Source organism: Cyprinus carpio, chromosome B12 (genome assembly GCF_018340385.1).
Source record: "Cyprinus carpio isolate SPL01 chromosome B12, ASM1834038v1, whole genome shotgun sequence".
In the NCBI taxonomy this organism is placed as follows: Eukaryota; Metazoa; Chordata; class Actinopteri; order Cypriniformes; family Cyprinidae; genus Cyprinus; species Cyprinus carpio.
Genome location: NC_056608.1, coordinates 7,778,166 through 7,799,861, shown reverse-complemented (window position 1 = coordinate 7,799,861; position 21,696 = coordinate 7,778,166). Strand labels below are relative to the sequence as shown.

Sequence of the window (21,696 nt, the reverse complement as noted above, 5' to 3'; positions counted from 1 at the left end):
ACGACTGTATTTTTATTAACTAACATTAACACAGATTAATAAATGTATTGTTCAATGTTTGTTTATATACTGTGCGCAAGGTTTATGCGCATAGTCCAAGTCGTCTTCTCCGTTTTAAGTGTATCTCTGTGGCAGAATTACAGCGCCACATGCTGGTCTGGCATGTACTACATCGTTTTGTGGTTTCGTGCGGATGCAGATATTTCTTGAGACAATGAAAAGAAAAAATTGGATAGGGAAAGCTCTGGCTTCGTGTGGAGGTAGCCTAAAATAACACTGAGAAACATACAGCAAGACCTACTGAGCTGATGAAGCTTAAGCAGCTTCTATCAAGACGAATCAAGGGAACGTTTTTCCTATAACATGCAGTTTAGAGCCATAGAAATTCATTTTTTGTCCTCGAACAAAATCCACAAGATGATTTAAAGCATTTTATTACATAATACCTGGTTAGGAACACAAACTGTACAAAAACAAGTGCAAACTGACATTATAGACAATCTAGAAATATTAATAGATCATGACTAGATTTGGGACTAGACTATAGAAGTACTGGTTAGTTTCAGTAATCATTTGAAGAACACTTGAAAAATATCAATGTCAAACCATCTCAGGGATTCTGACTGTCTGACACTGGAATGTCTCCATCAGTGCATCAGGCTCTGGACTGCAGAGACAGACGTGCTGTCATGTCAGAGAGATGGCTCATGTCTGCCTGCTGCGCCTGATGTTTGATGCACTCCAGAGTCCGAACCTGGAGAGGAGGAGAGAGAGGTCAGGGCATTGTATTTGCCACTGAGTGCTAATGCGACTGTGCATATGACTAACCGATGTGCGCGTGTCACAAAAGCCATGTTTGTGACTCAGGTTCCACAGGTTGACAGCCAGCTGATTGAGTTTGTTGTTTCGTAGATCACCATGAGCCAACAGACAGCCAAACAGAGAGAAAGCCAAACTGCCCTGTCTGCGCACTCCCTGAAACAAACATAATAAACACAGAAATATCACACTGACATACTAAATCATTAATAATAATAATAATAATAATACACATATATTTGATTGTCCTGACATACAATGCCATGAAAATTTTAGTGTTAAATGTGGAAATATCTAACCCAGAAATATAAACGTAAAAACATTAAATTGTACTTTTTACTATTAAGTACAACAACTGAACTTATTTTCTTTTGAATTTCAATGATTGCTGAAATCCAGAAACAGCGCTGTATATAAATCTATTTTTTTACACTTTTTAAAAAACTATTTATACTGTTTCAAAGAAATATCTTTACAGATGACCAATTAATTGATTTATAAAATCATTAATATGAACAAAAACTCAATGAAAATGTATTTATCAAAAAACTAATTAGTGCTGAAATATATCACAAAATTATCAATAGTGACTTAATCTTGCGAATGTTTTGAAATTATTAAAGAAATATTACAAATAAATATATACATTTTCAAATGGCCTGTACAGTATATATCATGTCCATCTGCCCTCATATGAACATTATAATATATAATAATATATATAAAAGTTCAGCAACTTTTGCCGCTGACTCAGTGCTGATTAATCAGCAAACACTATGGCCCAGTGTCACAGAAACCAGGACTAGGCCATAGTTCAATTAGGATTTTAAAGTAATTTTTATAAACATGCCTTAGAAAAAACATTACTGGTGTGCATCTTGAGACAAAACAAGTGCACTGACACATTTCAAGATCCATCAGTGCAAGTTTCTTTCAGGTGAATTAGCTCAAACTTACATTTTAGTCAGAGACTAGGCTTGAGCCTTGTCTGCGAAACCCAGGGGTTAATATCGTTTGACCTCTAATGTCCACTGTCAACAGCCACAACGTGTCACAATACTTTCATTTTGAACACTATACTTATTGTTTTATCGGTACGGTTCACTTTTGGAGGGTTTTCCACCGGGTACAGTACCTGGTACTTTTTTATTTTAGTACCACCTCGGTTGAGGTTCCACGTGAACCATACCGTTACCAAAACGTGACGTGTAAACTCTGCTGATCACGGATTGGCCGGAGAGAATCCTCATTACCTGCATCACTCAACTTGCGACACAAACACATAAGAACCGCTAGATTTAAATCAGCACAGCCAGCGAAGGATCGAAAGCAACTGTTTTGAACGAGCGCACCTTTCTTTACCAACCAAAAAGTTTTGTTGTCTGTTGCGGAAGTACAGACGTTCCTCTCGTTGACATCAGAGGAGCGATCTAGCGAGAGCTTGATGGGGCAACGCGCAATTAAAACGTTTTTTTTAGGAGTCATGGCAGTAGAGGCGGCGCAACTATAACGACATATGAATAATCCCACCCACTCTAAAGCGATACTAAACTGAAGTGGAAAGGCAAACCATGCAGAGCCGAGTTGTACCACGCAGTGGAAAAGCGTTATTAGAGACACAGTATCTCACCTCATCTCGGCCAAGCCCCTTTAAATGATCCAGAACTTGACTGATCAGAGTCTCACACAACTTGTTGATCTCTGCGATGAACTTGGGATCTCCTCCATAGAGGGTTTCATTGGAATCCACTGCAACAGGAACAAACATGCTTCCATTTAGACTTCAGTGTTAGAAAGACATTAAGCCGATGTGTTTATTAGAGAACATGTCTGCATTTCTTCACTGCGGTACCTTTAGGAATGGTATAAAGATAGCTTTCTTGGCTCATTGCTGCTAGTAATGGTAAAGCGCTGATGTAGACGCGGATCTTGGCATCACTGTTGTCCTCCCAGGTGTAGTCCTGCACCATATTCAACAGCCCTCGCACCAGATACAGCACACCCTGCTCTGGATGATCCTACGAGACCAAGTCAACAATCACACTTAGATATGTACTAGCGAGATGAGGCTAAAACACTCCTGCAAATATGAAGGCATGTATTACCGGCACTACAAGCAGTGTGGAGAGGAAGTTGTTAATGAAGTCGAGGAGGAAGGACTCAGATGATCGCTGTTTACCCTCAATGCTGATGGTTCGTGGGACTTCTGGCAAAAGACTGACTGCTGCTTTCAGAAATGCATCCGCTGAGAAACAGTCACAGAAATTAAAATTAAGTTTTCACAGTCCATATCAAATCCATACCATCACACCCAATCTTGGCTGACCGTGGCAGAGGCTGCTCTTTGCACTGATATGAGGTCAGTTTTGTACACATACATCTGAAAGTTTGGACTCTTTAAGATCTTTGGAAAGAAGATTCTGATGTTCATCAAGGCTGTATTTATTTGATCAAAAGTACAGTACAAACAGTACAACTGTGAAATATTATTTAAATATTAATGCGATTTCAAACATGAACCCTCAGAAAACATTCTTATAAGCTGATTTGCAGCTCAAGAAAAAAAAATCTTTAGTGGGAAAACCACAATACACTACCTTTCAAAAGTCTGAAGAAATTTTATTTTTTAAGAAATTAATACTTTTCAAAAAAGAAATTCAGTATAGATAAATTCAATTGACGAATTATGACTGTAAAGACATTTATTACAAAAAGACTTATAGAAGCAATCAAAACTAACAAAAGAGCAATAATATGTTCAGGAAGTGCTGTGAGAAGACTTGGTTAGTCTGACACAGTATACATAGCAAGTTTTTTTATTTTTATTATAATAAATAAAAAGAAAACAAATGGAATAGAAACAAGTAGGTAAGCTTTTTTAAATAAAAATAAGTTAAACAAATAGAAAAAGAGCAGAGAATATTAGTGTTTGTGTTTTTTAGTGTTTTGCTTTTCTTTTTAATTAAAACAAGTAGTTAGAATAGAAAATATATTTTTTTAAAAGAAGAAAACAAGTAGATATAATAGAATTAGAATAGAGAGTGCTAGTGTTAGAGGGTCAAATGAAGATGGAAAATATGTGTTATCAGACGTTTCTTGAAGATGGCTAAGGACTCAGCAGCTTGGATTGGGTTGGGAAGGTCATTCCACCATGAGGGAAGATAAAGGGTTAGTTCACCCAAAAATGAAAATTAGCCCATAAATTACTCACCCTCAATTCATCCTAGGTGTACATGACTTTTGTCTTTCAGATGAATCCAGTCGGAGTTATATTAAAAATTGTAATTGATCCTTCAATCTGTTTAATGCCAGTCAGTGGATGTTGCAGTGCATCAGTCCAAAAGAAGTGAAATAAGCATAGCAGTGATAAGAAAAGCCATATTTCTGAAAGACAGAACCTAGTGATGCCATGTAGACAGAGAAGAGAATTGGTCCAAGAACTGAGCCCTGAGGCACCCCAGTAACTAGATGTTGTGACTTGGACACCTCACTCCTCCAAGATACCTTGAAGAACCTATCTGAGAGGTAAGACTCAAACCACTGGAGTGCCGTTCCTGAGATACTCTTTGCCAATAGGTTTGGACAGGAGGATCTAGTGGTTAACCATGTCAAAAGCAGCGGACAGATCCAGCAAGATAAGTATTAAAGATTTGGAAGCCGCTCTGGTCAGTCTTAGGGCTTCAACAACCGAGAGCAAAGCACTTTCTATTCATCAAAGAATCCTGAAAATAATACATCACTGTTTCCACAAAAATATTACACAGCAAAGAAAAAATTATTAATCATATTAAAAGTTAAGCAGCATATTAAAATAATTTCTGATGGATTATGTGAAACTGAAAACTGGAGTAATGGCTGTTTTTTTATCACAGGAATAAATTACATTTTTATTTCACAACATTATGGTTTCTTTTGAATGGTAGTGTATTTTAATTATCCTTCACAATGAAAGGCTGGAACAAGGATGTACAAGAGCATCTTCATTCTAAGAGAGACTCCAGCACTCACCTTGGGACAGACACTGGTTGGCCAGTGCTACCTGTCCAGAAAGCAGATAGAGGTTGAGACGGCTGAAGATACTGGTGAGGGACGGAATGGTGATGAAACTGTAGGCAGCACATGCCTGCAAATAAACACACAACAGGCAGCAAAAACTCAGTCACTTATGGGCTAAAATGGGATAAAGCAGGGATCCAGTAGTATTAGAGGGAATCTCCTGAAGCAATTATAATTTACAAATTACAACTTGAAAAAGTTCCTCATAAGATTCAACCATTATGTAAAAGTGATAAAGAAAAAAAACCAACCCTGACAAAAGCAGCCGTTTTACGTGAGTGATTGCCTTTCATTACACGTCTGGTCTCCATGGCTAACTGATTCACCGTCTGTAAGAGAGACATTCATATCATCATGACAGACAGTCCCTCAGCACTCCATTAGACTAATGTTAGACTTTACAGCATTCAGTTTCAATATGCTTACTACAATAAAGCCCATAGGGACATTAAAACAGAGTTGAGGACTGAATATGAATAATGTGTTCTAAGAAATCCTCTATCATGACCCTGCAGATACTACAGCTCTGTCAACACATATTATGAACGTATGAGATGCAGGCTATTATTATAATATTATTATTATAATGTTATATATAATACACTCATTATATAATTATGTAATTACAAACAAACACACATAGTATATATATATATATATATATATATATATATATATATATATATATATATATATATATATATATATATATATATATATAAATTAATCTCGGGGCACTTCAAGCACATAGAAAAATTTGGAAATCCCTGGCACAGAACATTAGGACACAGGCTGCTCACATGAATCAGGTGAATGATGACAGGCTCCAGATTACAGAAAGTTGCCCTGGCTTCCACACAGAAACTCAACTGCTGCTCAAAGTCCCTCCCAAATGACACCTGATAAAAAAGGTCCAAAATATAAAAAAAAAAAATTGAAACTATATATGTCATATTGTAGTTGCTAACTCTGACCATAAAATTTACAGTTAAATAATACAGTGCCATGAAAAGGTTTTTGCACCCTTTCCTATTTTTTGTATATTTGTCACACTTAAAACACTACAGTGCTCCTGTAGCTCAAGTGGGAGAGCATTGCGTAAACAAGCGCAAGGTTGGGGGTTCGATTCCCCGGGAACACATGATAGGTAAAAATTGATAGCCTGAATGCACTGTAAGTCGCTTTGGATAAAAGCGTCTGCTAAATGCATAAATTTAATTTAATTTTAAATTTAATTAAATTTTAAAAGATTCAGATCATCAAACAAATTGTAATATTACACAGAGATAAAGCAAGTAAAATTTGGAAAATTTGGTACCGACATATCCCTAACCAACAGTCAAACATGGGGGTGGTAGTGTGATGGTCTGGGGCTGCTTTGGAGCTTCAGGACCTGGATAACTTGCCATAATTGATGGCTGGAGAATGTCCAGCCATCAGTTTGTGACCTCAAGCTCTAACTTGTGTTATGCAGCAGGACAATGATGACAAACACCTCTGAATGGCTCAAGAAAAACAAAATTAAGGTTTTGGAGTGGCCAAAAAAAAAAGGGGGTGGGTGGCAAGAACTTTTTCACATCACTATTTAATTTTTTGCATTACATTCGTTTTTTAAAAATATAACCTTTTTATTTCTTTCTTTTTTTTAATCGGAGGTTGACTATACAAAGCGCTCGATATATAACAATTTTCATGAGATTAAACTAGATGAATTTATGATGCTGTATGTGATTACTAGAATTTTTTTTTTTTTATTATATTTATTTTTTTTCTGGGTTGACTGTCCTTAAACATTCTAGATCATATTTGTGTCAGTTGAGCTCTCAAAATAGATAACTGCTTTTCAATTCCATGTTTTTTGATGACTGATTATCAGATGTATTGTAAGACAGGGACTCACCATACGAATAAATCCATTGATCAGCAGGGACAGAGCTCTTTTCTCATCATCTAGTGTTAGAGCACTACAACACCAAAACCACATGCAAACACGTCAATGTAACGCTCTCTAATTCTGCATTAATAGTGAGACACTATAAAAATAAAAAATAAAAAAAAACCACTTACTTGACAGAGTCATGCATGGTCTTACAGATGTGCAGCAGTGCGTTGAGGATGACTGGATCTCTCGTTGGTTCCTGCTGGTGTCTAAACAGAAAATGCATCAGCCTCAACTAAGAGAGAAACCTTCTAACTTGAACTAGAATTAACCGAACACTTGTTTAGCTACACAGAGAAGGAGCTGTTCTAATACTGAATAGTGAGTGACAAACATACTTGATGAAGACCTCCATGATGGATTTACACACCTCCACCCTCACGCTGTCTTTCTGGAACATGTCCAGAAAGGGCAAGAACTTCTCCTGCAATCATCAAAACATTATACATCAGCATTTGTTTGATCATCCTACTTTTTTTGAGATATTTATTGAGATTACTAAGTATTTATTTTGGACAAAACTTGAAGGGATTTGTGATGCTTTGAAATTCAACACACAACGGAAGAATTTCATTAGTCAAACTCGAGCATTCTGAAATTACAAATAATAATCAGTATAATTAATTTGCATAATTATGCATATTTATTACCTGATATGTAGAATGCATTATCTCAACTGAAACATTAACCAAACCAAAGTAACCAAAACAGATAGATTTTAATTTAGCTACAACAGCAACAAAGAATATTAAAAAGTTAAGGTAACACTTTTAGTATAGAGACCAATACTCGCTATTAACTAGTTGCTTATTAGCATGCCTATTATTAACATATTGGCAATTTATTAGGATTTATAAAGCACATATTCTGCATTACCATATTCTACATCCCTAATCCTGCCCAATACCTAAATTTAATATCTACCTTACTAACTATTAATCAGCAGCAAATTTAGGAGTTTATTGAGGCACAAGTCATAGTTAATTGTTTGTTAATGGCGAGAACTGGACCTTAAAACAAAGTGTGACCAAAGTTAATTGTAAAAATTTCATTTTTAAATCTTTTTTATTGTTTTGTTTCTCCATTTCACTGATCATTTGTCATAGGTTAAAACATTCTGTTCTAACAGCAGTTCCACTTAAATTCAGATTACAATTCTGTTTGATTCGAATTCAAGAACTGGCAATCTCAATTCAAATCTGATTGGAGTAAAACCCTGCTAAAGGTCTGTTTTTGCTGTAGTCATACCATTGAGAAAAGCACTGAGAAGTCATGGAAGTATGTGAGGATCTTCTTTATCACTGACTGCAGCTAAAACACACAAAGGAATAAGATGAATTGCCATGACTTCATCAAGACCATCTGACATCAGCATATGTATGTTTTTTTTACATACTGTACCTGTGGATATGCATCCTCAAAAGCTCTGTCTGGAGTTATGTGTTTGATGATGTCAGCAAGAACCGTATTCACCTCCCGTTTCTATGGGGAACAAATTGAAACCATGTTAAAAAAGACAGAATTTTAAAAACAAATCTCAGCTAATCAGAACTGATGACTCACTGTGAAGTGACGGCAGGTAAACTCCACCCAGATCTCAGCACAGTTGATGTAATCCTGAGTTGAAGAACACACAGTACATGTGGATTTTTTACATTTTGTGCTCAATTCTTTCTATACTGTGTGCTTTAAAACATTCATTCACCAACAGAGGTGTTTACCCTTGGACTGCGCACTTTAGTGATGACCTTCCAAGCTTCGTTGAGTATGGAGAGTCTCTCACTCTCTGGAGGGTCAGCAACAGACAGACTGCGACCCAGTGACGCAAACAACAGGTGCTGCACAAAATACAAACATGGGTATAAACTATAACATAGTCACTGAGCTATTGGCCCGTCTGTAGACTGCAGATGTGTGTTCTGTCACCTTGGGAAATCCAGCTTCATCACAGTCTTTGATCATGCCGATAAAGTCTGTTGCTCTCATTGCGACAAATTCTGCCGGAAAGCCCACATGACAGAGTTCAGCAGGAGAGCACTATGGGAAAATGAATGAATATTACAGATTCAAACATAAATGCTGCAGCTGTTAATTCAGTAATGGATTTTTACATTTTCTGAAGATGCATGGACATGCAAAAGTCACAACTACAAAGCTAGTTTGTTCTGAGTGGCCACTTACTGGTCAAAAGCGCCGACCACCAAGTTATCTGTGATATTCTGGTCTTAATGGGAATTTTTAGGCTTTTTGATTTTTCGTCCATTTGCTAGGCTAAAATTTGCAAGTCAGTCTCTTTTCAACAAAACAGATCATCATTCCTGTACATAGCACAACCGATGCAGGAATTACATGCTGAAGTTTAATATTCAGTCTTAAGAAATTCATAAATATGAGCAATACTAATGTGGATTCTTCCCTAAGTAAGCATCACTAATTATCAATAATGTCTGCCTCTCAGAAAGTCCAATGCGACTAAACAAAAAGAAGGCACCAACACTATTCACAAGCTTAATTTGCATCATTTTTTGCCACTTATCTCATGCCATCTGAACAATTAAAAATTGTCCTAGCATTAAAAAACAAAAAATAAAAAAAAATTGAACTTGGAATGAAAGGGTTCATAGAGATGCACTTTTAGTAGAGTTAGCAGATCTTACTTGTTGCCCAGCTTCTTGCATCTGTCCATCATCTCTGTTAGCAGAACCTTTAAAAGACAAACACATATGATCACATTTGGACTAATTTCAAAATGTTGTGACTGGAAAGAATGTTCCCAAGTGCGCTCGTTCTTGTTGGTGTCATCAATCTAGCAACGTGCGTGTGCGTCAAGTCTGAGGAGGAGGGGCAGGGTGAAAAAAACCCTCTCCAATATTTTGAATTTGGACTGCAATACCTAGTTCAACCACTCTGTGTCAATCCTACATACAACACCTTTAAACTGAATCAATTTAATAAATTAGAATACTTTTAGGCTGCTACCAGTAAAATAGGATCAACAACAACAAAAGCCATCTTTACAATGTCAAAGTGGTCCAGAAGCTGCATCTAACATTGCATGTTTATTTGAACATACTGTTTAATGCTGCCAAAGTCCCTTTAAGGCAAGTCATGTCATTCGGCGGCCATCTTTGAAATGCCTCTCGGGCATGCAAGTGCAGCTCCTATCTCTTTGAATAGGGAAACAACAAATTCTCCAAAACTGTTCCCCAAGCTTATGATTAAATTTCATATTTGAAATCACCAATGAGATCTGACAACAACTGTATCATAAATGTTTTTTATTTTGCTCAAATAGCAGTCCTAGGTGCACGTCTCAGAATGCTTACTGTTTCTATAGCAACCGGGAATTCTAACAGCAGCTGCATTGATGAGCTGACTTTACCTGAGTGACACATCTTGGGTATTCTATAGTCTTTTATGTTGCTCAAAGGTGACAAATGCATATAAATGATATGAGATTAACATAATTTAAAACAGCATACATAAAGTATACAAATTAAAGATAAAAAAGTCATTACACAGATGATTTTACCAAAATTATTATTGATGTTGTAATAATGATTGTTATTGTTGATTATTAAAATACATTCAAAACTTTTTTTTGCGTAGGGAAACGGCATGTCATATTCTTATAGGCTATGATTACACGTCAACGATGTAGTCAAAAACGTTAAAGTTTTTCCCTCGCGTTTTTAAAAAGTTTCCAAAAACGTTTTCAAAACGATTCGCATTTACACATATCCGGCCAAAAACGCTGTATTACGTATGCAAGGTTTTAATTATAAACAGAAAAAAGACTGTTTTCCATCACTGAAGCAGTCAGTGACTTCAGTTCATTACGAGTTAACCGACTTCTGCGATCATGCAAAACTGGCATTTTTACTCCCAGTGTTACACTGCATTCCATTTAACTAAGAAAGTCAAAATGTCCAGTGGAATGGAATCCAACTTGAAATCTTGTGTATAAATGTACAACTGTGCTGAGATGCGGCAATAAACATGCTGTCATATGAACACTGTGGCCAATAGCAAATGTCTGCATAGACAGGTACTGTATGTACTTTAAAACACATTAATAATAACACAAAGCAATAATCGTACACCTGCAGGTCAGATGCAAGCACTGCACATTGTTGTTTGGTTTTGACTTTGAGACATTTTTGGTTGACAATCAAACATCTGTTAAGCTAATAGTAGTGTTGTCATCCTTACACATCCTCCAAACATGCAATGGAACGTCTTTATGGGCAGAAGTTGGAGTTGTCTGGTAGGAATATTCCATGTCTGACTTTAAATCGAACATAGGATTAATTGAAAATTAAACAATTAGTCAAGCATTTCCTCTGAGTGGAGTGCGTGTATATACCTCTGGCGCTCTGTATGCCACACACTGCAGGATCCAGTGTATGGCAGGAGAATACAGGGTCAGATAGATGGGAATCTCCACCCGCTGCAGCACCAGCTGATTCTGCACACTTTCACCATGAACCTGACGGAATGAGGCCAGCAGGTCGAAGAAATTCTTATTGAGACTGTCCTTCAGATGCGGAGCCACCTCCATCCCCACCTGAGAGAAAGATAGAGAGCTAGAGTCTCTATGATATGGCTCGGGTCACTCCTTCAGCTTGAAACTACAGGGTTTTTGCTTATTTTATCATCCACTATGCAGCAACTAAACGTGTGAAACACCACGTTACAACAAAAAAGTCGAAGTTGTAGGGAAAACCCGCTAAAAAACACAAAACAATCAAAAATATTGTTCTTCTCACCCTACATAAATACGCGCGTGCGTATACAGCCACCAGCGGATCTCCTATTCCTCTAATCATCGCGGTCAGTCTCTGTAGCGTCTCCTGAATCCCACTGAAGGACAGAAAGAGGACATCAGTGACCAATAAAAATACCAACCTGCATGAACAGAAGTGTTGCATTGCTCAGATACTTACGACTTTGTCAAGAAGCGGTTGCATTTCAGAATAGCAGCTTCGACATATCTGAGCTAAAGTCAAGGCTTCACAATTACATTCTTGGGGTTCGATTCATATTTGGGTTCTTTTTTTCCAATCTTTCAATGGTTTCTCATAACCATGATCCTATAAAGCTGACTATATCAAATGTTATATGCCAATTTCTAAGCCCTTCAAATTATTATAAGCATGATCAAAACACATTTTTCACAATCTTCTGTATGTCTTCTGTCATCTGATTGATAGTTTGTACTTTTTTAGCAATGAAAAGGCCTTTTATTGTAATTATATTGCCTTTTTGCTCTAAAGCAAGATTTACATTACAAGCTTACAGAATTTCACCTTACTTTTTGGCCATATAAATATCAGTAACTGCAAATTAAATATTTCTGCTCAGTATGGGCCTCTGAATAAATATGAGTTTTTTCCTCCTCCATTATGAGTTCCAAATTATCCTACATCATACTATATGAGACATAAAAGCCTGATGTATCAAATATGATAATCCAAAAAAAAAAAAAAAAAATGATTTTGTCCAAAGGTTCAATAAACTGTTCTATTGCCAAATTATATTTTTCATACAATTTCATATGTCAGGCTTCAGAGGCTTAATCATTAAAACATTGTAGACTTACTTTCTAAACAGTACAAGTGCTGGTGCTTTAAAAACTGCTGTTTTTTTTCATTGAATATTTTTTTTGCGTCAAAATTTCTACATATGAATTATTGAAAATGCTTAAACACTGAAATAAGACATGGAAAAGTGTGTCAAAATCCTGCTGAAAAGATACAATCGAGGGACAAGCTCTCTGATGGAGGCGATTTTAAAGAACCAGTTGAGGCACGTCTCTTTGGCTGTGTCATTCACATCATCAGCGGAGAACGATTCTGAGAACGACATTAATGAGAAAATACATCAACAAAGTCACAGAGCTGGCAAAAGAACATACTGAGTTGTGATGCGTTTTGTTTTACCTGGTAGAGGATGAGGGTCAGCACACATGGACCAGATCCTGTCATACACCAGACCACCTGTACACATATGACATCACCAAGTGTAACAAACAAACATTTTCCTATTATCTTGCCGCATTTAAACACACTCTTCATGTTAAATAAAAATGATCAGCACTGAAGAAAGTAAATGGTGAAGCTTGTAATTTATAAAGTTAAGAATGGGGGTAAAAAATACATTGTCAGTAAAATACGAACAAACAGAAAGATTACTGACATGAGCAACACTTACCGAAGGTGTCCAGGATATCTGTGATGAGAACAAACTTGCTGGGGTAGAACTGAATTACTGATGTATCAGAGAGCAGCTTGGAGCACTGAAACACAAAAATTTGATGAAGATTTTTTTTCCTTTTTTGCACTGATGAATCATTCACTACAAGACCGGAAATGTGCATTATTAAAGTTAATAGACTCGATTTTGGCTTGAAATGTCACTTGAGCGTATACTGATGGTTTATGTGTCCTCATACCTGGATGACGATTTTTAGGGCTTTGACTTTCTGGTCTGAACCCCAGGCTTCCTTCAGAGACTGGTTGAGCTCTTCAATGCGGTTGACATAGTCCTGCTGGGACAGGTTCAAGAGCTCTCTCTGGGAGCCCTGAGCACACACAATACACCACATATTCATTAACATGTCTACCAACAAACAGTAAAGCACGAGACATCTCCAGACGAGACCCACCTCCTCCAGGTCATCCAGTTCCTCCAGACGAGTGCGCACCTTCTCTGACACCGCTGAGCTGGGACTGGATGCTTTACCTAACACAAACCATTAAGTCGATTAAGGTTTGTCAATATCATTATTCAGACTGAAGTCATTATACAGACTCAGTAGGGATAACTCATCAGCACTGGTCAGGTTGGACCAACAATTTATCACAATGGAATTTTACTTTAGTAATTTATATAGCTATTGCAAAGTTTTTACTTTTCATAATAATAATAATAATATAACATTTTTAAATGTGAAAATGAATGGAGGTTTAATTCAGAAACTGTTGAACTCACTCTTGTCTGAGCCCATGAAGAGATTCTGTAAGAGAAATAAAAATGTCATTATAATCTGTCAAAAGTGAGTGAGAGCTGTAAAGCGCTGCACCTACTATAGACAGTTTCTCTGTGGTGGTGAACCTAGACAGGATCTCTCCACGTTTAGATGACCACGGCTCAAAGTCGGAGCCCACTTCCTCCTCTTTCTCCTTACGTTTCCTTCCCAGCTCCTGAAACAAAATAGTAAAAGTGCAAAAGACCACATTTAACAAATGTTTCATATTGTGTGTTCACAGTCACATCATTTTAACCATGAACAGATAATGTAACAATGACAGTTACATAAATACTTAAAGGTATAGCTTATTCAAATAAAAATGGCATTTATACATAATTCAAATTTGATAATATTTATTCATACCATGAGATTTTTTGAAGTATCTACCTTTGAAACTTTCATATGGTAGGCTAATAATGGAGTAATTTTTTGAATTTTGTTAGTTTTACCCCAGCAGAGATGCTGTGTGGGAGAGTTGGTGTCTCAGACGCCGCAGCGAAGAGAGACAGTGGGTCGGTTCCATCCAACGTTAAGCTGAGTGGATCCGGAGCCACAGAACTACAGGAGGAAGATGAGGAGGAAGTGCTGCCTTTCCGCCCACCACGGCGAGATTTCGAATCTGTCACCTGAAAAAAAAAAAAAAAAAAAAAAAGATGATGATCAAACCTGTTTATTAAATGACTTCCATTCAAAGTATTTTACATTTCACTTATTTCACATTCAATCTTCCTGGCATAACCAGAGCTTTGGTGTCTTGATCAAGAATACACTTGGCCCAGTTTAGTTCTTCAAAAAGTTTCATGTGTATCAGAATAATCCAAATTTAGAAATCTCAAACTTTGCTATCTGGAATTAGCCCCTCAGATACAAACCTCACCAGACTGCCAAATCTGGATAATCAGTGTTTAGTTTTGCCCCCGAGCCATGGAGTCTTAATAGAAAACATTTGAAACAACAAATACTGAATATCTGATCCAGATCAAAACAATCTAATCTGATTCCAGAATCCTTATTCTTCTATTAAATAACTAGATTTGATCCAATCCGATGACCAACAGCTGATCAAAGTTCTTTTTAAACATCTAGGCAGAGGTGATATTTCACGCTTCAAACTTTGTGCAGCTGTCAGTCCATATGTTTAACTGTCAGACTATGCCATCTTTAGTCTGTTAACTAGCAGCATTATAAGACACGAGTTAATGGCTTGTGTATGACTTGGACAAGGCTGTATGAAGGTGAGCCTTTAGGAATTTAAGAAAAATAATACACATTCTTGATCAACACACTCAAACCCTGTTTACTCTAAGAGGATTGGACCTCTAATAACAAGATAATAATATATATTTTAAGGAAAGCATTTAATGGACATTTAGGAGATGTACCGTGATTGCTTTAAGTGGATGATAGTCACTGAGCTCCACTGCTAAAACCTCCAAACGACACATATGCAACTCACTCTCATATTTACGTGCCCGAGAATGCCTGTACAGAACACAAACATAGACAAAACTGTCATATGGGTGATTATATTAATACATGAGACTGAAAAACAGGGTTGGAAATGCTAACAAATTCCAAAAATGATCACGTAATATTTTTTATTTATTTTTTTGGACATGGCACCATGATGGCAACATATACTGTGTTGTTGGACATGACCAAAAGAATAGTATTATCATGGTACAAATACCATACCACATTCGTTCAAGTAGATTTGTGTAAAATAGGTAAATATCACGGTATTCGACTTCGTATCATGCAATATCATGGTATCTATCAAAGTAACATAGGATTACAATTTAATAACAATCACTTTACTGTCATAACAGTATCCTACAGCAATGATTAATCGCTAGTACAGATTACAAAGTGCATGTTTATCATCATTATTCCTCTATTCATCAAAAACGTCGCGTTAGAGTTTGATAGCGTCATAAATGTCTTTAAAATGTCAACATCTCTTACCACTGAACTGAAGCCATGTTCAATCAGTGTCATATGATCCCGAAGCGTTTGACATAAGAGTCGTAGTGTCATAATAAAAGTCACCAATATTTCATGTGCACATTTTTATTTGAAGTACATTTTTAGAATCAGATTTACATTGTGGTGTTGATTTAGCAATAATGTTGCTGAATCAATCGATTTAATAACTAAAGTGATTGTATGTTTTATAGTCAGTAACAATACAAATCAAACACAAAAACAAGATAATAAAACAAACAAAGAAAGAGGTATAGGTTCACTGTTACAGTCATCAGTCATGTGTGCTCTTGTATTTAAATGTTAATCCAGCATATTAGAATTTATGTCACAAACAAAATATTGGTTTTGTTCCACTTTATTTCAAGGTCCCCTTGTTACATTGTGATTACACAAATGAGTAATGAGAATACAGGGTTAAGGGTTATAAGGTTAGGGTTGGTTGTTTGCCATACTGTTATTATATATAATGTGGAACAAGGACACTCCAACATTGCCTTGCTTGGATCACTCTGTCTTTACTTTGAAGAAAAGAGATGTACAAAGATATGTCGGTGAATGTTCCATTTTCAACCTATTGTCAGCATTTGCAATGCAGTAGTAAACATTCTAGTGTGAAATTGAGAAGAAAATATAATCTGGAACATCTGTGATGCCAAAGGTGATAAAGATTTTGAACTTTGCTAAACTAGACACTATTGTTTTTTTTTCTACTGTCATTTTTTCTATGCAGTAAATACATAAACACAGGAGACTGTTTATTAAGACATTAATAATAATAATAATAATAATAATAATAATAATCTATTCTTACATTTCTATTGATCAGAACCGCATCTTTTTGTCCCTGGCCATTTCGTCCACAAAGCAATCTGGTAGAAATCTGTAGTGCAGTAGCTGTCCTGTCATCTGTGTTACATATTAGCATGAACCTTAAAACTCCAACTTTCAGAACCTAAAGACAGATGACTACACCTACTGGTTTACCAGAACTTTGTTCCATCCCAGTCGTGTTCAGTATAATGATAAAGTAAGATACAACCCCATGGTTTTCTGAAGTACTCCTGAGCCCATGTGGCTATATTTAACACTGCAGCATGAGGGTTTCTTTTGCCTTTCATCTGAAGGCTCAAAGGACAAGCAAATTCAACTGAGGTTTTCTGCCTTGCCCTACATATACTGTGATTTCTCTGGATCCCTGAAGCTTTTCACAATAGGTCCTTTCGCACCGCGGGAACCTTTTCATTGTACCAGAACTAATTGTGGAACAACCCACTTTTTGGCGTTTTTGCATCGCCGGAACTGGGTGTAATTTTAGTACTGGACTGCCTTTTTCGAGAACCAAATTAGCTCCTACTCTGGAGCAGGGTCTAACCAGCACAACTGGTACTATCCGTAAGTAGACATTGATTGGCCAAACGCGTTTGAAAACGCCCTCACCCACCTTGATTTAAAACGCTGTGTAAACATACTGTAAACATTGTGTCAACTTATTTAGCAAGTATGATGAACAGCGATAGATGGACGGACGCTGAAGTGCAGGCACTTGTAGTAAATGTAGCACTGCCAGTTGTCGTTTGAGATTCTTAATCCTCCTTTCCGTTCTTTCAATCGCTTTACGTATACATCGACATTCCATGTCCATTGTTGTGAAACCCGCGAGACACGACAAAAACGCAGCTCCGATCACAGCGTCCTCCATTCTCCTGTTGTTAACATTGTTCTTCTTTGTTTCTGTTGTTGAATGCTGCGCACAAATGACATTGCTGTCGACCGGCTTATGTGACTTCCTAGGACACACTGTCGGTGCGAATGCAACCCTTTAAATGGTACTGGGAAATAGTTTGCGCAAAATCGTCCCAGTACTAGTACTGTACATTTAGTTCTGGAACTAAAGCAGTGCGAAAGGACCTAATATTATGTATGGTACTGTACTTGGTGAAAGGCCTGCTACTGACTGGCAACTGGAAGTGGATCTTGATAAACAGCTGAAGATCCCAACCAGAATAACATCTACACAACGTCGTCCACACATGATCATTGTTTCGGATTCCACCAAGCAGTTTATCTTGCTGGAGCTTACTGTGCCTTGGGAAGAGCACATGGACGAGCCCAATGCAAGGAAGCGTGCTAAATACTAAGAGCTAGTTGAAGATTGCAGGGGCAGGGCTGGTTAACTCGTTGTGAGCCTTTAGAGGTGGGCTGCAGGGGTTTTGCAGGGTGCTCACTCTGCAAAGCATTCACGCTTCTAGGTATCTTGAGGGAGGCAAAAAGAAAGGCGATCAGATCCGCAATTGAAGCTGCAGAGAAAGCCACTAGGTGGCTTTGGATTAAGAGGGCAGAACCGTGGGCAATCGCTGCTGGGTCGCCTGGGCGAGGGTGTCTTGATGTTGAAAGACCCGAAACACCCATTGACTTCAGGATACATCACCGATGATGTGTCCCAGCGCATCTGCATGATATATCTTTCACCTGGTAGTTGGTGAAAGACCTGAATTCTTTGCAATTTTGCATTGTGAAATGTGATTTTTGATTTGTTTGACACTTCTCTTATTAAATTTGGCACAAAGTGATGAGCCATGATCCAGCTTTGCTTGCAGAGACTGAGATGCTTCTTTCATACCCAAACATGATACCTTGACCCATTACCCATTTGCCTGGCTACTGTAAACCTTATGCAAAACAGTTTAACATGGATATTCTATAACCTTTTGACTTTTATTTTGCCTCTGTCACAACTTTTTTGGAGTGTGTTGCAGCCGTCAAAAACAACATTTGTTCATATTTACAAGATACATTAACATTGGTCAGTGAAAACTTTAGAAATCTTTTCTTTGTACTTTTGTCAATTAAATAAAAGTTAAAGACAATGAACTAATCACAGATTTTTGAATGTATTGCATTTTACAAAACGTCCCAGCTACTCTAGAATTGGGGTTGTAGATATGATTACTCCGGAATATAAAAATGTGTTATTACAAGTGCTAAATGAGTGTTAATTAAAAATATAATATGTGGTAAGTCTGTCAAACCTTGTGTGTAGAATCTACAACTCTACAGATCCTTCCTAAGAATCCCAACATTAGAAACAAATGGCCAAAGTTTATTTTCAACAAGAACATGGAACTGTTGATGTTTTAACAGTTTGATGTTAACAGTTTGAGGGGTATTTTTACTAACTGGTAGAAGATATATACATTTATTGTGTTAACATTTATGGTCACAGAGCAAAAATAGTTAAGTAATACTACTTTTTGTTCAATCAAATCTCTAGAATGAAGGACCCAATGTACTAAATCAAAGAACAAAAAGGTGTGATATTTTGAACAAAATCGGAGCAAAACAAAAGGAATTTTTGTTTTTGGAATTTGTATTAGTGGTTCAAAACAATTTGTCAGCACAAACTTCTCAAAAAAACTTTGTGCGGCTGTTAAATAGCTTTTTCGATACTTTATGTCCCAAATATTAAGCAAAGCACACTCTATTAAAATATTATGTAAATCTTTGAGGTATTTGCTAGTAGCTTTAAAGACAAAGAGCAAGAAGAACACATCACACAGGCGTTTTTTTGCAACCATTTTTATATCTTCTGTGCACAATTCTGAGAGTGGAAATTAATAGTCTTTTCAATGTTTTTTTTTTCTCCATGAAAAACATCATCATCAGTCTGAAATAAAACAATTCACTCTTTGCACTTTCACAGGCATAAAGAGAAAAAGTGAGGAAATACATTTGCATCTTTACATCAAGTCCACATTGCATTCTGTTCTCAATCACAGTCATTCCACATTTTCTCTCTATATATTTATATATATTTTTAGTTTGTAGGAAATCAGTCTCTGGCCATTTGAAACAGAAGTCCAGGCCATAAGAATCGAAACAGAAGAAAAGTCCTTAATTCCTTCTACACGTTTGTCCATTCATTTTTGCGCATTTTGTCTTCATCCTCCAGCGGTTTTCCTCCCTTCATCCAAAGGGACTCAGCAACGAAGTGGCGAAATCGAGGAGGAATACAATCACAGTCAGATCTGAGGAAAGAAAACAAAATTCTGGCAACACCCCTTTGATCCCCAACGTTAGTCTCTGAGGAACATGGACAGAGGAGCGACAATATGAGCGCGTGCTTTTGAACATGTCTGCTGTCGTGTCGGAGAGGGCACACAGTAGTCGGTAAGTGGCTAATGATGGCAACAATGATGACTGTCATGGTGACTGTGTGGGTGGGCTGCTCTGGGCGGAGCTAGGAGAAAGGGAGGGGCTACAACTCCCTGGAGGAGCACCGGAGCCCCGTGAACTGATCCCGCCTGAGGAACTCTCCAAACCCTCAGAGTTCTCCAACATCTCCTGGATGAGAGGAGGCATGGAGCCAGGAATCTCCATCTTCAAGGTGATCACACGCTCTGCCCCTGTGAGAGATGGAAAATTCATTTTGTTTTCATTTTAATTTCATGTAGCTACACATGAATTTTTCTTGCAGTAAAATGGACAATTAAGGATTAGAACTCATCCAGGAATGAATCATCTGAATGAATGGGACTCACCCTTGGCACTAATGCTCCTGAGGTCGGTAATCTTCATCAGCATCTTAGGGAACATGTGAGGCTTGTGTGGCCTCCTGTTCCTCACGTAGATCTTCAGTGCTTCCAGCAGCGGTTCCTGCAGTATGTCCACCTTATCGGCCTCCTCCAGGTCCTGCCGATCTGCACAAACCAACAAACACTTCAAATTCAGCTCACAAAGTTCATAGGTTTAGAGCTTATAGGCACACATTCAGATTGAGCAAAATCATGGAGATGGATGCTTTTAGAGGTGAATCTTAAGAAACCTGTCAAGAACTTCATTCATGCCTTTCACCCCAAAAAAAAAAAAAAAAACTTGCTTGATTAGAGTAGATTTTTTTTTGTATTGTTACATTATCTATGTGTTCTACCAGAATTCTTGTTTACCGTTTATGATTTTTTAAAAATCTATTTATTATTTATTTTAATTATTTTTAAATATCATAAAAAAATACATTAGATAACACTTTTATATTATTATATAATTTAAACTGCACAATAAATACTTAAGGGATTTTATAAATATTTTATTGTCTTTAATTATGAAGATTTTACAAGACAAAAACTTTTTTTTTTTTATAATTTTAATAATTCTAAATGAAATATTTGTACTTTTAAGCTTTGTGGTGAAATACAACCTGGCCATGCTTTTATGAAATCATAAAATAAATAAATAAATATCCATTATATGTTATGTGAGTAGATGCAATATCACCACCAAACACTGCATGGCACTAGAGGTCCATGTATCAAAAAACATGGAAAGATCATGTGACACCAAAGACTAATACTGTACCTCCACAGAGCAGGCAAATGGCACTAAGCAGCCCCGTTTCTGCGTCATCCATCTCTAGCGGTAGTAGCTGATTGGCGAAGGCGAACACCAGGTCTGTTAACGGACCGAAGCCGGCATTGTGCATCTGCGTTCGGTTCAGCGTTAACCCATCAGAGAACGTCATGGTGTCTTGCTCAGGTGTGTAACGGGTACAGATCCTCAGAATCTAAAAACAGAGAGGAGTTGGTCTTAACTCTGAATATATTGAAAACAAAACAAGACTGTAACCAAAAACTTGACGGTGCGCATTGACTTCCATAGTATTTTTTCTTTCATACTATGGAAGTCAATAGGGACAAGAAAATGTTTGTTAACCCATATTCATAAAAATATCTTCTTTTATGTTTAACAGAAGACAGAAACTCGTACAGGTTTGAAACAACTTGAGGGTAAGTAAATGATGACAGAATTTGGAATTATTTGGGTGAACTATGTCTTTAAAGGGATAGTTCAACATTCTGTCATTTTCTCA

At 37.1% G+C, this 21,696-nt stretch overlaps 2 protein-coding genes across 5 annotated transcripts in view; both read right to left on the bottom strand.

The window, feature by feature from the left end:
• Window positions 1–418: 418 nt before the first annotated feature.
• LOC109054095 (VPS35 endosomal protein-sorting factor-like) lies at window positions 419–15,872 on the bottom strand. The gene is given in 31 exon segments (XM_042735176.1): window positions 419–754; window positions 829–975; window positions 2,450–2,568; window positions 2,672–2,837; window positions 2,925–3,064; window positions 4,828–4,942; window positions 5,127–5,204; window positions 5,676–5,774; window positions 6,776–6,839; window positions 6,943–7,023; window positions 7,153–7,238; window positions 8,063–8,125; window positions 8,216–8,296; window positions 8,378–8,431; window positions 8,536–8,652; window positions 8,741–8,814; window positions 8,817–8,851; window positions 9,472–9,518; window positions 11,181–11,381; window positions 11,584–11,677; window positions 11,761–11,808; window positions 12,573–12,669; window positions 12,757–12,813; window positions 13,028–13,112; window positions 13,269–13,397; window positions 13,482–13,558; window positions 13,808–13,832; window positions 13,903–14,019; window positions 14,297–14,473; window positions 15,230–15,329; window positions 15,813–15,872. Coding segments are annotated over 31 exon segments (2,889 nt in total). The 5' UTR covers window positions 15,830–15,872; the 3' UTR covers window positions 419–655.
• Window positions 15,873–19,436: 3,564 nt separating this feature from the next.
• LOC109054073 (retinoic acid receptor alpha-A) overlaps window positions 19,437–21,696 on the bottom strand; it is a 128,908-nt gene continuing 126,648 nt past the window's right edge. For all 4 annotated transcript variants that reach the window (XM_042735172.1, XM_042735173.1, XM_042735174.1 and 1 more), the window contains 3 exons: window positions 21,186–21,390; window positions 20,372–20,530; window positions 19,437–20,236 (listed from right to left, as the gene is read on the bottom strand). In XM_042735172.1, coding sequence (XP_042591106.1) covers window positions 20,034–20,236; window positions 20,372–20,530; window positions 21,186–21,390 — 567 coding nt within the window. In that variant the 3' untranslated portion in view covers window positions 19,437–20,033. The remainder of the gene's footprint in view (window positions 20,237–20,371; window positions 20,531–21,185; window positions 21,391–21,696) is intronic.